This window comes from Bos taurus, chromosome 1 (genome assembly GCF_002263795.3).
Source record: "Bos taurus isolate L1 Dominette 01449 registration number 42190680 breed Hereford chromosome 1, ARS-UCD2.0, whole genome shotgun sequence".
Classification (NCBI taxonomy): Eukaryota; Metazoa; Chordata; class Mammalia; order Artiodactyla; family Bovidae; genus Bos; species Bos taurus.
Window position 1 is genome coordinate 44,600,575 of NC_037328.1, and position 16,413 is coordinate 44,616,987.

Here is a 16,413-nt window from a genome sequence, read left to right on the forward strand (position 1 = left end):
TGTCTCCCCATTATCCTGTAAGGACATCTGTCATTTTGGATCGGGCCTACCTATTACATGACCTCATTTAACCTTAATTTACTCTTTAAAGGCCCTGTCTCCACCTACAGTCATTTTCTGAGGTATACTGGGTAATTAGGACTTTAAAATATGATTTTGTGGTAGGAGGTGCACCCAGTTCAGTGCATAACATCGAGACAACCTTCAGCAGTAGTGTGTCTTGCTAGTTATTTGGAGAGCAGTTAATTCATCAGTAAATTCTTTTTTTCCCCCCCTAGGGTGAATCTTCTAATGGTTCAAATGATAGAGGAATGAAATCATTAGTTAATAAAATGACTGTTGCTTTGAAGACAAAATCTGTTAATGTCAGGGAAAAAGTTATCAGCTTTATTGAGAATACATCAACTCCTGTGGACCGGTGAGTTACTTATACAGTATGAATTTGTGATGAGTAATTCAAGCTGAAGAAAAGTATCTTACAGTAAATGTTAGTTGAATAGAATGTGCTTTAAAAAAAGATTGTAAATTATGTTTTTTTATTAGATGATTCCAGTTTTCATTGTCATCACAGAGATGTTCTTTATTGCTGTAAAGGTTGACTATGAAGATTACTCTCTTCTTCCACTGCCCGGAATAGGTGGCAAATAATAATTCTGCCCCTTCAAGCCATTCATTAGAAAAAAATATTCCAGCACTATTATGTATAATCCCACCTGTCACGTGGTTGGAATCATCTGTTAAGTGCAGTAATGTCATAGCAGTAATCTCTTTCTTGGCTTCAGGAATTTAAAACCTAGAAAATTGAGTCATACTAAATAAAGCAGAACCCCGTTTTCTTAAGTTTAAGAATTCAGATCTTCATAGAATTTTGTTCACGGCATGTGTGACCTCACTTCTCCCATGAATTACAAATGAAGTAACCAGCTAACAAATGATAAGGAAGTTTAAGAATGTCTATTATATTGTTTCTCACTGGGACTGTGAGTGCACAATATGTTTTCTTTTTCTCCACGTTAGTTTCACTGATCTTTCTTGTTCTTAGAGTTCAAAGCTAACCTAATAATTCCAGTGTGAAATTCGTTTCTAAGCAGGCCTCATCTTGGAAATGTATTATAGTATTTAATTTCATCTCATGTCTTACTTGCAGTATACTAGGAGAGTTGAAGTATTTGACTTGAAGAACTGAATATAAGGAATGTACTATTTTTCATTTTATTAAATAAAGTACATATGCATACAGAGGTATATATATTTTTTCGTTTAGTAAATAACAAGATGTAGGTTATTTTCATTAATCCAAAAAACGATACTTTGTCTAAAATGGGCAACTGATAAATAATGTTAAAAGTTTTTTTATCAAGGCTGAAAGTTTTTTTTGCTCATTAAAATTCTGTCTGCTTTCAAAAGCTTTATTTTTAAAAATACTTTTAATTAGTGCATTCTCAATTAGGGTACTATTATTGCTACATTTTGTAGCATGAACACTTAAAATTTTATTTTAAAATGAACTGGTGATAATACTAAGTTGAAAAGACTATTCTCTTTGTTAAATAATCACTTGAAACTGGCTTTTCTTCATTTTTCTTTGTACTTGGGATCATCAAAACATTTTCTTTTTAATATACACAATTAGAAGAACTGATTATACTATATTTTTGTTTTAAAGCTGTTGTGTTTTTAATAATCATATTGTTCTGTCCTCTGCCTCAATTTGCTGTAGAATGTCTTTCAATCTTCCTTGGCCAGACAGAACATGTACCGAGCGGTAAGCCAACGAGTAGCACAGCTTTACTGGACCATCCTTTTCCTTTGGCATGCATCACGCTGTCTCTAAGCCTGTTGCTGTCTTGGCTCAGATTTCATGCAGCTGTCTCAAATGCTGAACTCTTCTCATTCTGCTTTTAGGAGTGTGTGATGCTGTTATGCTTTCCTTTTGGTTTTTTTGCTTGATCATTTAAATTTTTTTCCTTGCCTCTCCTTTTATATCTCCTGTTCCTCAGAAAATCACATACATTCAAACACAATTTTATAAAACAAATTTCATGTTTTTATTCTAAGACAGAGGAAGATGAAACAAAGAAAATACATAGTCTCAGAGTTGGGAGGCTATTAGCTTTGGAGATCATTTACTTCTGTCTCATGCCCTAACAGTGGAGAAAATTGTAGCACCTGAAAAAAAGCATAGTTTGCGGTTCAAATTTTTTGTTATTTCACGTACACTATGTCATTTGATAATATTGCTAGAATTTTCTTAATAAGATGTATGTGTTTAAGTTAGAGAGACAACATTATATAAATCAGTTCCAAAGAATTCCAGTTCTAGGGTTCTGCCTTTGCTTTTCCTTGAAAGAAATTAGGCCACAGTGGACATGTTAATATATAATCCATCTCTTCTCTTATCCCAGTAAAATTGGGGTGTTTATTAAATTCCATAGGTTTAAAGTTTAGAAATCTACTGGATCTTCAATTAGGATAAACAATAGAACCTTATATATATGGCTTTACATTTTTATATGCACGACTTTTCTACGATTTTAATTTGAATATCAATTATAGGAATACCTATGAACATTTAAAAAGAAGTTCTAGTCATACTTTGAAAAGTAAGTTAAGCTCTGGAATAATGAGGTTGACTTTTTTGGCAGATCATTTCAGTGTTTTCAGTGAATTAGAAGTAGCATTTTTAGCAATAGTTTACTTTCAACTTACGTATAAGAGATTTTATTTACTGTGACTGCTCCTGTATGATGCCAGTTACAGAGCTTCTATTAGAATTTTATAATTTTAAAGGGGATGGCTTCTTTTAAAATTATAATCTACTTGTGAATCATGTTTCTGTTTTCTCTTGTTACAGGACCATCGAATTATTCTGATTTTTTTTTTAACTTCCAAATTTTATCCCAAATAATTTTTAAAAAATTAAAAATTATCTTTTCTGGTCCCTAGAGATTATATCCATTTTGAAAATAGAATTTAATGAAAAGTTAGAATAAATGTGGTTTGTTTTTGAGCCCAGTAAGTAAAGTTAAAATCTATTCAGACTATTTTGTAGATTTTGTTTCTGCAAAAAAGCATAGATAGACTGCTTTTTAAAGAGTCCAGATATTGAGTTTCAGTTTTTGATAGTCTTTTAAGAACTTTGTTAGTTATCTTTAGCCATCTTGTTTATAAAAACTGCATTGTATTATACATTTTGCTCAATAATGTATAGCTTGGTATCTTTTTTTTGGATGTCACTTTATTCATACAAACATTCTGGTACAAGCATTTACTGTAAACATTATCTTCGTTACTTTCTATATTATAGAAGTTTAATTATGCTTTAATATCAGGAGAGAACCAATAACACAATCTCATACAATTTTATATTCTAGATGACACAAATGTATTGTTACATAAAGCTGTGTTTGTCTTTGCCTTTTGTTAGAGAGCTGAATCTGAGTGCATAGATTTATTTTAATTATTTCTTTCATATTTTTGTCTTTAATGAGTAAAATTTGCTAATTTATAGGATAACTTTACATTAGATATGTTTTAGCATAAAAATCAAATGATTTTATGATTTTAACTTAAACTGTAAGCAGTGTATTGATTAATTTACAATTCTGTCATACACTCAACTCTTGTTGGTTTTCTGTTAAGGAATATTGTTTTGGGAGAAGTAAAGATTTAAGCTTATTTTAACCAAATTAGGTCATTATTTTTATTGATGCTATGTATTAAGAAATTATTTAAAATATAGATTTGATCTCTGTTTTTTGGGAAAAATTGAATTCTAAGACAACTTAATTGAACTCTATCTTAACATGACAAGGGAAAAAGCAAGTCACAATTTTCCTTCATCATAGATTATCTTAGCTGAACTTTATCCTACAAATAGTACTCTTTCTCCAGAAACATGTAATATTTTGTCTAAATATTTTAATTGTATTTCTTGGTTTATTGGAGATTACCTGAAAAGTAACAAGGTATTGATTTTTATATAAAAAAGAGAACTTCCTACAGAACTAATTAAGTTTGAGTTTACATGTTGTTTGTTTCTGCCACTTGAGAATGAAGTGGTTTATTCTCACTTGAGAATTTTCATGGTTTATTTATGTAAAAGAAGTAGCATCTTAGTTTCTATTGAGACAGAAGTAACAGAAATTACAAAAAATGGGAGGAAAAGCCTTAAGACATCTGTACCCAAATGAGAAGCCCTTAGGCACTCCTACTAGAATTTGAATATTTGGTTTCATAAACTGTTGTGTCTAAGAAACATGTATGTAGCACTTGCTGTATGCCAGACATTATTTCAAGAGCTTTACCAGATATTAACTGATTTAATTTTCACAGTAGCCAGGAAGAGTAGATATTGTCATTACCGTTTTACAGCTGAGGACACAGAGCTCAGAGGTTAAGGAATGTCCCAGTGCATTGGTTTATGTGAACATTAAAATTGTTTAAAACATAATTTTTACAGATTTGAAAGCATTCTGCACACCAAGCCCTTGTGCCACTTTTGCTAACATGATTTCCTTATCTTGTTTCAATTTCCTTAACATAGCTGGCCTGAAACTGGGTGGTACTTGGTGAGGTAGGGGGTGGACAAAGAACATTTGTATTTTAATATTCAGATGATACTTGGGGAAAATCTTTAGAAACTTAAGTGATGATTTCCCTCTTACAATTCTCTGAATTATAGGCATGTGAGCAGCAGTGACAGAGTGGGTAAGCCTTATCGTGGTGTGAAGCCTGTTTTCAGCATCGGGGATGAGGAAGAATACGACACAGGTGTGGTACTACACTTCTCTGTATACAGACTGCTTTCCTCAGGCATCAGGAGTGATTGTAGAGATCGTTCTGGGACCAGCAAGACACAGTGAGATTCTGTAGAGGAGATTGGAGAGTCTGTGGTTTTTCTGTTAAGAGTTTGGTTTTAGATGCCTTAAATTATGCAGTAGAAATGCTGAGTAGGCAATAATTACAGGAGTCTAGTTGAGGAGAGATGTCGAAGCCGGTGATAATCTGGGAATTATCAGTGTATAAATAGTATTTAAGTCCATGGGATTGGACGTAAATCCCCTTGATTCAGCCATGTAGGGGATTAAGAGTTGTGGGACTCAAGTTCAGGAAATCTCAAAATTGAGACCTCTGAAAAGAGCCTTTTGAAACTGGAGGCAATATCCTAAAGGGCCACAAGATGGGGATATTGTGCCAGGGAAATTCGTGATTGTCTTTATGTTTTAAAAAATTATTGTTTTTGTTCATAATCCCACTGCTCAGATTACCCTAAGTGATCATAATTAGTATTAATGTGTGTTGAGTTAGAAAAAATACATAAATATATATACTATATATTAAATATATGTTGTATATAAAAGTACAAAACAAGAAGAATACTCCCAAATCTCATCTTGCTTTTTTCACTTAGTAATACATATTGTGTATTTTCCACCTCAGCCCACAGCTGACTTCCTGTTATACAAATGCACCATAATTAAATCAGTCTTCTCCCAGTTGACCCTGGTAGTTTTCCAGTTCTTTTTACTATTGCAAATAGCAGTGGCTATCTTTGTGTGTGTGTGTGTGCGTACATGAATGTATATTCACATATATCTAGGTGAACTTTTGCAAGTGTATCTAGAGGATAAATAATTCCCAGTAAGATTGCCAGATTAGAGGGACTCACATTTGACAGTTTAGTGTATATTACAGTCACCTTCCTGAAAACTGCATTGAAGGGAAAATAATTTTCTATATGTAATTTTTTTGAAGCAAATACACAGAATTTTTATTTTTCTTCTATATAATATTTTTATATCCCTGTATAAAAACTCTAAAAGTACATTTTCTCTTTTATAGTATAACACAATAATCAGTACATTGTACTTTATTTCTTTATAGCTTTTCCCCAACACCTTCTCTAGCTATTCTTACCTTCTGTTTCATAAACTTCTGTATGCTATTTGTAATTGTTTCCCTTTCTCCTTTTTGCTCTGTCTCTTCTGTCATTTTCCTGTTACCTATCAGTCTGTCTTTCCCTAAATATTTGTTATTCCATTAACAAAAGAAGGAAATGGATGAAGAAATGTTGGTGTATTTTCACATATCATGTTTTTATATCTATACATATGTATTTATGCTCTGGAAAATTACACAGAAATGAAAATAAGAAAACTGGAGCTATGATTGTCAACATGGGTAAAATTTATAATGTTGGGAATAGGGTAGCAGTTGGAGAAGAATACAGTTGAGCAGTCTATTATTTATGTTAACTTAGAATGCAAAACAGTATATTATTTAATAATATTCTTGTTTGATTAAAGATGTGACACCAAATTCAGATAGTCACTGTTTCTTGGTGGAAAAGAAATGGGGATGTGATTGGGCAGAAATCCATGAGGGCTTAATTTTTATTTAAGCTAGAAGTGAATAGATACGTGAGATTTCATTTTTTTTACTATGTCTCTTGTATTTTGATTTTTTGAAAAGTGAAGAGAAGAACATCTGCAATTAACTCTAGGGAGTGTAATTCCCTTTCTTAAATTAGAAAAACAGAATAACAGGAATGTCTTACATTTCTCTCACATAAAACCCCACTAAATAGATTTACTTATCCCAGGATTATTTAGTTGTTATTTTCCCCCAGAATCAGAAGCCAGTAATTCTGTAGATGGAGTGTAATCTATAAAAATATTGAATCACTATGTTATACACCTGAAACTGATATGATTATGTAAATCAACTGTACTTCAATAAACAAAAAAGGAAAAGAAACCAGCAAGAGAAAAAGAACTCAGCCATTTTTGCCCTCAAGATAGGTGGTAATATAATGATTGGACAATTCCACCATCTCCCTACAGACTAGTCATAGATTAGAGTTATGTTGTATAAATCAAAAAAGTTGAAATTCCTCAGGTAGTTTAATATTGTAATAAAAGTATATATGTTATATTTTCACTTGATTTTCTTACCATATGTAGTGATGTTTCATCATAATACTTTTATTATTAGTATCATTGGCACAGGAAATACAGTAGCTGGGTTAGAATCGATTGTTTTGTTTTTCAACCTGTCTGTTTAAAATACTACTGAAATTTTTTCAGGCTATCATTTTTAAAGTTGGTGATACCCACTTTTAACATCTTAAATTCTTTACAGATGAAATCGACAGTTCTTCAATGTCAGATGATGATAGAAAAGAGGTTGTGAACATTCAGACTTGGATAAACAAGCCAGATGTCAAGCATCATTTTCCTTGTAAAGAAGTGAAAGAAAGTGGACACATGTTTCCTAGGTACTTTTTATTTAAGTTGAATTTTTTCTAAATGTCATTTTTGGTTGCACTGGGTCTTCGTTGCTGTGCATGGACTTTCTGGGCGTGGGGGTGCTCTTTGTTGCTGTGCACAGGCTTCGCATTGCGGTGGTTTCTCTTGTGTGGAGCACAGGCTCTAGTAGTTGGAGTATGTAGGCTTAGTAGTAGTTGGAAACTGCTGGAGCGGTAGAGCTCACAGGCTTCAGTAGTTGTGGCGCATGGGCTTAGTTGCTTGATGGCATATGGAATCTTCCTGGACCAGGGACCAAACCTGTGTCCTCTGCATTGGCAGGCGGATTCTTACCCACTGTGCCACCAGGTAAGTCCCTCGGTACTTCTTAAAATGCCTTCTTCAGAAGTAAGATTGAATTTAGGGAAGTCGTGATATGAAGGTTAAGTGCGAAAGAAAATCTATGTATCTAAGTACAGTAAGATAGAATTTCTTCTGTCAGCTTGTATTATATATCTTGGTTTTAAAAAAAATATTTTTTAGGTAATTTTTTGGGAAAAATTTAAACAGATAAGTTGAATAGTACATAGAATATAAGCCTCTCTCAAACTCAGCTACTTTTAACTTTTTTTCACAGTATCCCATCTCTCTGTGTAAATATCTTTGTAAATACATACACATATACACATTTTTCCGTTGTCAAACCACTCAGAAGCAGCTTATAAATATGACAAGTGCTTTAGCATAAATCTCTCAAGAATATGAATAGTCTCCTCCACAATTCCAATAACACTGTCACATCTTTAAAAACCTTAAAAATGAGCATCATGTAACATGCAGACCACATGTACATTTTTCACAGTATCTCCAAGGTATCTTTTATAGTCTTTATCCTTTTTTCCTGATCCAGGGTCTAGTCCTGTTTTACACATCGCATTTGCCTTCTCTCTCTCCTTAGTCTCATCCCTTGAACAACAGTAGTGCTCCCCTCATCATACTGCCTGCTTTTCTTCATGATGAGTGAATCCTTTGAGTCTAGGTCAGGTTTTCTGCAGAATGTCCCTCATTCTGGATATCTGTCTTATTGTATTTCATAAAAGTGTGTGAGTACTATTACTATACTAAAAGTGAGCTGAGACACAAGGCATGGTGTGGGTGTTAATAATTCTATCCTTATTTTGTCTTTGGGGCCCGTTTCAGAATATTACTAAATATGTAAGGCAGTCCAGGTATTGCTTTGATATAAAGTATATGCTATGGTATGTCACATGAGGATAGTTTGCTGTTAAAAGTCTGAAAGGTAGTATATTTCAAATATACTACATGTAGAATAGATTCCAAAAATCCATTATTTTAATAATTTCTAATTATAGTTTTTATTATATTAAATATAAACTTTACTCTTAAATAGTTACAGAATTTATCTGTCAATAAAACACTAATTTTGCCTGCAACTAAAGGCAAATTAAAAGCTGTTATTAAGTAGCTTATTTAAATCAATAGTGATCCTTTGCCTTCAAAAGTAGTTTCATCTGGAGTTGAAAATTTTTTTAATTGGGACTGTTGAAGTAACAGCTGTTCTGAATGACATTTCTTTTTGCTTTTTTTAATCTTTTGTCTCTCTCAAGTCATCTGTTGGTTACTGCAACACATATGTACTGTTTAAGGGAGATTCTTTCACGAAAAGGATTGGCCTATATACAGTCTCGACAAGCACTAAATTCTGTAGTTAAAATAACATCCAAAAAAAAACATCCTGAGCTAATTACCTTCAAGTATGGAAACAGTAGCGCTTCAGGAATAGAAATCTTGGCAATCGAAAGGTAAGATTTTCTTAGGATGATATTATCTGAATTACTGAATTAGTTCATGATTAAACATGATTTGTTTCTCACTTTGGGGAAATGGATGGTGGAATAGGATACCTGAACCACTTTTATTGGTATTCCTGCTATCTTTTCCTTGCAAATTTGTTGTAATATATGGATTAGGCATTAGCACATGATTTCATTAAGTGCCATAGCTAACTTCACAGACTTTGACAGAAGGGTCTTTAGGAATACCCTACATCAGTGCTGCACTACATGCTGCTTTGCAATTAAATGAGCTTTTCTCGGAATGTAAGTCACTGTTTTTATTTTCCTTCATCAAAAAGTTATTGTTTTGAAAAGTCTCAGTGAACTAAGCAGTGTGCTGGATGATGTAGTTAGTTAACAGTCTGATACAGGCTCCTCCTTGCCTTCTTGCGAACCAGTGACAAACAGTTCTTGGACTGGCATCAGGGCTGTAGCCACATTGCTGTTGAAGCTAAATCATCTTTAATCGTACAGGTAACAGTGTGAAGCCCAGAGGGATTGAGTGACTAACAGATCTTCACACTTAGCTTGTGTTAGAACCAAATATAGCCCTCCTGACTCCTGATCTCCAGTTCATTCCACCTTGCTCTACACAATAATTAGAAAAATCATTTTGCACTTGGATTTTCTTTCTTTCAAAATAGCACTTTTGAGTATATGTTGAGAGAAGTGACGGGGGGAGTACATGGGAGGGCGTCTGTGCTGGGTTTGTGGGTCACTTCCCCATTGGAAGTGGAATATGAGTCCTCAACAGAAGGCAGTGTTATTAACATATATTTTTCTCCCCATAGGTATTTGATTCCAAATGCAGGAGATGCTACCAAAGCCATAAAACAACAGATCATGAAAGTTTTGGATGCTTTGGAAAGTTAATATAAACGAAAATTATTTCAAAAGAAATTAAGGCAACCAAGAGAAATATGGACATATTTTCCTGACTGAATACTAATTGGAGACTTTCATTTGCTTATGGGGGTGCTTAAATAGCAAGTCTAAGAAAGTATAAATTATTATAATCAATCTCTGGACAGTTAAATTTTTTTTAAATTTTTTTTTGCATTTTTGGTTTTGTAAAATGATTTCTTATAAAGGTCAGTTATCAAATGACTTGAAAGTAGCTGACCCTGTGCCCTTATAAACTAAGGGTGCAGAATGCAGTTCTGTTTTGAAGAGCTGTTTTAAGAGAACATGCATCAGTTTCAGATTTAAAAACAACCATACACATGTGTATTTGCAATGTCTTCACTGAAAATTAGAGATAGAATTCACTGAAGAGACCCCTTTAATTGCTACATTTAGTTTTACCCACTGAGCAGTATCAGAAACTAAAAAGTATTATATAGATCAATAATTAGTTTGCCATTTCTGTTCTTAAAAAGAGTGAAATCTTTTTAATAAAATGGATGAAGATTCCAGCCAATTCAAATTCAGACCATCTAGTAAAATGTTGAAACATCAGTTTCTAAGTCATCTTTGTACCATTAGCTAATAATCTTAACACTGAGTGCTTTAGATACTACACTTCATCTTAATTGTATCTAAGGAGCAATTAAAAGCATTATAATAAGTAGGTAGGCATGTTAAGATTAAAATTAACACTTGGGGGACAAAATTGTATCTTTACAAGTGTCATTGGTCTCTATTACAAGAGGAGTATTTGATTTAGGATATTTCAAAACAGGTGCTGAGCACACATGGATTTATCTTCTGTGAGATTATGTCTGTGACCACACTAATACTGACTTAAAGAAAAGCTAGATGATCGGAGAGCTGTATAAACTAGTTTTTATCATCACTTCATGAAATATTTTTCTCTTGTTTTTTTGTTTTCTTATTAAAGTTCTAGTGGTTTGAAATGATTTTTATTCTCTTAGTATGACAAAACTGCAAGTGGTCTGCTTTATTTTGCAGCTTTCTCAGTTTAATTCATTGAGTTTTGTGTTAGACACATTTGGTGAAAGAAATCCAGGAACACATTTGGGGCCATGGAATGACTGCTTACAAAAATCTGTTTGGGAAGTAACAAGTCCTCACAACCCGCCATGTCCTAAAATGTCATGGATTATCTCTAGGGGTTGATAGAAATATTCAGATGTATCCTGTTTACAGCCAGTTATTTTAATTTACTTAAAGGAAATCAAGTGAATAAAAGGCAACATAGTTCAAGATATTTTATTCTCGTATCTAAATAAAAACAGTTTGAGTGGTTGAAGACATTTGCATGAAACTGCACCTGGTACAATACTTGATATTTATAACTCCCCACGACTGTTGTATTGCATTTTTCCCCTTCTTTTGGTGCCCCTTTTAGAAATGTCCTGAAGTCTCATTTTTTGCCCATTTCAGCCATGGGACTTTTTTCATAATATTAATGTAAAGATGTTTGTGTTACTCTTTATAAATTACAGTTGTAAATAAATCAGTACAATTTGCTCAAAACTTTGTGGTTTTTGTTTTTGTGTTTGGCCATGCCAACATGCACATAGGATCTTAGTTCCCCAACAGGGATAGAACCTGTACCCTCGGCACTGGAGGCATTGAGAGTGCAGCCTCTTAACCACTGGACCACCAGGGAAGTCCTCAAAACTTTGTTCTTAATGACAGTATCTCTCTCTCTTTATCCATTTCCACCCAATTGTAAATCTCTACAGATACCACAAAATTAGGAGATTGAGGGCTATCCTTACAGTGGAATTGAAGTGTTCCAATTTCAGGTTTGAAAGTATTAGATTCCTCTTTGTGTTCATCCAGATGGGTAAGAGGAAAGAGGGAGTTTAAAACTAATGACATTACATTCTATGTGTAGTAAATTACTCCCTTGAACTACTTGTCTAAAATTGTTTGCTCATCTTAATAGCCCAGTTATTATTCATGAATATCAAATGAAAATACTTGTCACTGATTGCACCAGGCACTTATGTAGCTGTATCCTCTCTGCACTGGTCTGATACCCAGAGAACTAGAATTCACTCTGGGATACCCATATCTGTGTACCCTCCAGAATTGCAGGGGTTGCAGTATTATGAGTGTGGTTCAGTTCAGTTCAGTCGCTCAGTCGTGTCTGACTCTTTGTGACCTCATGAACCGCAGCACGCCAGGCCTCCCTGTCCATCACCAACTCCCGGAGTCCACCCAAATCCATGTCCATTGAGTCGGTGATGCCATCCAACCATCTCATCCTCTATCATCCCCTTCTCCTCCTGCCTTCAATCTTCCCCACCATCAAGGTCTTTTCGAATGAGTCAGCTCTTTGCATCAGGTGGCCAAACTCCTGGAGTTTCAGCTTCAGCATCAGTCCCTCCAATGAACACCCAGGACTGATCTCCTTTAGGATGGACTGGTTGGATCTCCTTGCAGTCCAAGGGACTCTCAAGAGTCTTCTCCAATACCACAGTTCAAAAGCATCAATTCTGCACTCAGCTTTCTTTATTGTCCAACTCTCATATCCATACGTGACCACTGGAAAAACCATAGTCTTGACTAGATGGACCTTTGTTGACAAAGTAATGTCTGCTTTTTAATATGCTGTCTAGGTTGGTCATAACTTTCCTTCCAAGGAGTAGGTGTCTTTTAATTTCATGGCTGCAATCACCATCTGCAGTGATTTTGGAGCCCAGAAAAATAAAGTTAGCCACTGTTTCCACTAATTCCCCATCTATTTGCCATGAAGTGATGGGACTGGATGCCATGATCTTCGTTTTCTGAATGTTGATCTTTAAGCCAACTGTTTCATTCTCCTCTATCACTTTCATCAAGAGGCTCTGTAGTTCTTCACTTTCTGCAGATGGTGTCATCTGCATATCTGAGGTTATTGATATTTCTCCCAGCAATCTTGATTCCAGTTTGTGCTTCCTCCAGCCCAGCATTTCTCTTGAGCTTGGTATTTACTGTATTTTTCAAGATGAGAAAACCAAGGCTCAAAGAAATTTAGTGCAAAGAAAGAGTACCCCTCTTCTCTCCCAGATCCCTGGGAATTAGTATTGCTTATTAAGGTGTAAAATCAATCCTCTTAAGATTTGATGTCACTTGCCCACCATTAATAACACATGTTTCTAGTAGGGATGATAAATTTTTACTGATGGTTATTCAACCATTTTTTGCCACTGATATGTTTCACACAGTACCTTTAAAACTTCTTAACATGATATTCTAACATACTAAATTTAGAGCCATAGCTTGGCAGTTCTACTTAAAATTGACAGTTTGACTTAGGGAAGACTCAACTCCACAGGTTGAATGTGTAATGAAAGTAATATTTCACCTATACCATTAACAGCTTGAACTTGAAAAATTGCATCTTTATTGAAATGTAGTCTGTGTATCATTAGGTTTACCTACAGTTCAGTGGGTTTTAGTGTATTCACAGTTGTGCAACCATCACTACTATTGAACTCCAGGACATTTCATCAGATTGTAATAGCTAATACTGAGTTCAGTTCAGTTGCTCAGTCATGCCTTGACTCTGCAACCCCACGGACTGCAGCACCCCAGGCTTCTCTGTCCATCACCAACTCCTGAAGCTTGCTTAAACTCATGTCTTTTGAGTCGGTGATGTCATCCAACCATCTCATCCTCTGTTATCCCCTTCTCCTCCTGCCTTCAATCTTTCCCAGCATCAGGGTCTTTTCAAATGAGTCAGTTCTTCGCATCAGGTGGCCAAGGTATTGGAGTTTTCAGCTTCAGCATCAGTCCTTCCAATGAATATTAAGGACTGATTGCCTTTAGGATGGCTGGATCTCCTTGCAGTCCAAGGGACTCTCAATTGAGAGTCTTCTCCAACACTGCAGTTCAAAAGCATCAATTCTTCAGCACTCAGCTTTCTTTATAGTCCAACTCTCACATGCATACATGACTACTGGAAAACCATAGCTTTGACCAGACAGACCTTTGTCGGCAAAGTAATATCTCCGCTTTTTAATGTGCTGTCTAGTTTAGTCATAACTTTTCTTCCAAAGAGCAAGCATCTTTTAATTTCATGGCTGCAGTCACCATCTGCAGTGATTTTGGAGCCCAAGAAAATAAAGTTTGTCACTTTCTATTTTTTCCCCATCTATTTGCCATGAATTGATGGGACTAGATGCCATGATCTTAGTTTTTTGAATGTTGATTTTTAAGCCAGCTTTTTCACTCTCCTCTTTCACTTTCATCAAGTGGCTCTTCAGTCCCTCTTCACTTTCTGCCATAATGGTTGTGTCATCTGTGTATCTTGAGGTTATCGATAAGGAGCCTCAGTAGACCATAAGAATAGCAGAATTTGGTGGTTGGTAGTTCAGCTGGTAAAGAACCCATTTGCAATCGGAGACCCAGTTCGATTCCTGGGTTGGGAAGTTCCCCTGGAGAAGGGATGGGCTTCCCACTGCAATATGTTTGGGCTTCCCTGGCAGCTCAGATGGTAAAGAATCTGCCTGCAATGTGGGATTCCTGGGTTCTATCCCTGGGTTGGAAAGATCTCCAGGAAGAGGGCATGGCAATCTACTCCAGTATTCTTACCTGGAGAATCCCCATGGTCAGAGGAGCCTGGCGGGCTACAGTTCATGGGATCACAAAGAGACACGATTGAGCGACTAAACACACAGCACATAGAGTTAGAAGGTTATTAAAGATCTTCCTGCTGCAAAGCCAAGTCCAGTTAGTCTGTTAAAGCTTCAAAAACCCCATAGTTACTAAGAACATATTTTCTTTTTTGCTGATCATTTTCAAGTCAGACATTCTGACACTTCATCCCTAAATACTTCAGCATGCATGTTCTCAGATGAAGACTGTTCGGCATAATCACAGTTTTCACATAAAAGTCATTAAAGCAACAAATATCCAGTTCATACTGAAATAAATGTCCCTTAATTGTCCTCAAAATGTTTTTTATAGTATCCTTTTAAAAACTAAGATATATTTCAATATAATTTGAACTATTCCAGACCACAAAGGGTAGCAAATTGGGCTTCTCTGGTGGCTCAGTGGTGAAGAGTCCACCTGCCAGTGCAGGGGACACCTGTTCAATCCCTGATCTGGGAAGATCCCACATGCCATGGGGCAACTGAGCTGTGTGCCATAATTATTGAGCCTTAAAGCCTGGGACCCACAGCTACTGAAGACCCTGCACCCTAGAGCCAGTGCTCCACAACAAGAGAAGCCAGGACAATGAGAAGCCAGCACACCGAAACAAGTGAGTAGCCCCACTCGCTGCAACTAGAGAAAAGCCTGTGCAGCAACTAAGATCCAGGACAGCCAAAAATAAATTATTTAAAAAATTTTTTAAAAGGTAGCAAATTTTTGTTTTATTACTTTTTGATTCCCCGAATTTGACAAAAGCACAAATTAAAAATCAATTCTAATAAAAGCAAATATCCTAAAACAGTATTAGCAGATTTCAGCATATTCAGTTTAGTCGCGCCATCATATCTGACTCTGCGACACCATGGGCTGCAGCATGCCAGGCCTCCCTGTCCATCACCAACTCCCGGAGTCCACCCAAATCCATGTCCATTGAGTCGGTGATGCCATCCAACCATCTCATCCTCTGTCGTCCCCTTCTCCTTCTCCCTTCAGTCTTTGCCAGCATCAGGGTCTTTTCAAATGAGTCAGCTCTTCTCATCAGGTGGCCAAGTACTGGAGTTTCAGCTTCAACATCAGTCCTTCCAATGAACACTCAGGACTGATCTTTTAGGATGGACTGGTTGGCTCTCCTTGCAGGACTGAACTGCTGTTGACGATATTCTGTCTGAACCTAGTTTCTCTTTTCCCCTCTTCTCATCACATAGCGGAGAAGGCAATAGCAACCCACTCCAGTACTCTTGCCTGGAAAATGCCATGGAAGGAGGAGCCTGGTAGGCTGCAGTCCATGGAGTCCCGAAGAGTCGGACACAACTGAGAGACTTCACTTTCACTTTTCATTTTCATGCATGGAGAAGGAAATGGCAACCTACTCCAATGTTCTTGCTTGGAGAATCCCAGGGACGGCAGAGCCTAGTGGGCTGCTGTCTATGGGGTCGCACAGAGTCGGACACGACTGAAGCGACTTAGCAGCAGCAGCAGGATCTCATAGCAGCCTTGTACTCCAAACCCAGAGTGCCTAAATCAACCAAGATAATTCTATACTCCTTTTGGGGACTTGTTCAAATCCCCCAAGGCAATCTGGTTAGATAGCATCACCAACTCATTAGACATGAATTTGAACAAACTCCAGGAGAGATGGGGACAAGTGGAACTTGGCCTGCTCCAGTCCGTGGGGTCACAGAATCAGGGGACAGTGGAACGTGGCCTGCGGCAGTCCATGGGGTCACAGAATCGGCCACGAACAACTGAGCGACCGA

At 36.1% G+C, this 16,413-nt stretch overlaps 1 protein-coding gene across 2 annotated transcripts in view; it reads left to right on the top strand.

Annotated features, from left to right (window-relative positions):
• Window positions 1–11,542, top strand: part of TBC1D23 (TBC1 domain family member 23) — a 56,728-nt gene extending 45,186 nt beyond the window's left edge. The window contains exons 14-19 of one of the 2 annotated variants that reach the window (XM_005201221.5): window positions 279–418; window positions 1,721–1,765; window positions 4,685–4,773; window positions 7,144–7,279; window positions 8,876–9,070; window positions 9,895–11,542. In XM_005201221.5, the coding sequence (XP_005201278.2) occupies window positions 279–418; window positions 1,721–1,765; window positions 4,685–4,773; window positions 7,144–7,279; window positions 8,876–9,070; window positions 9,895–9,976 (687 nt within the window). In that variant the 3' untranslated portion in view covers window positions 9,977–11,542. The remainder of the gene's footprint in view (window positions 1–278; window positions 419–1,720; window positions 1,766–4,684; window positions 4,774–7,143; window positions 7,280–8,875; window positions 9,071–9,894) is intronic. The other variant, XM_002684708.7, reaches the window with a different exon arrangement.
• Window positions 11,543–16,413: the final 4,871 nt, after the last annotated feature.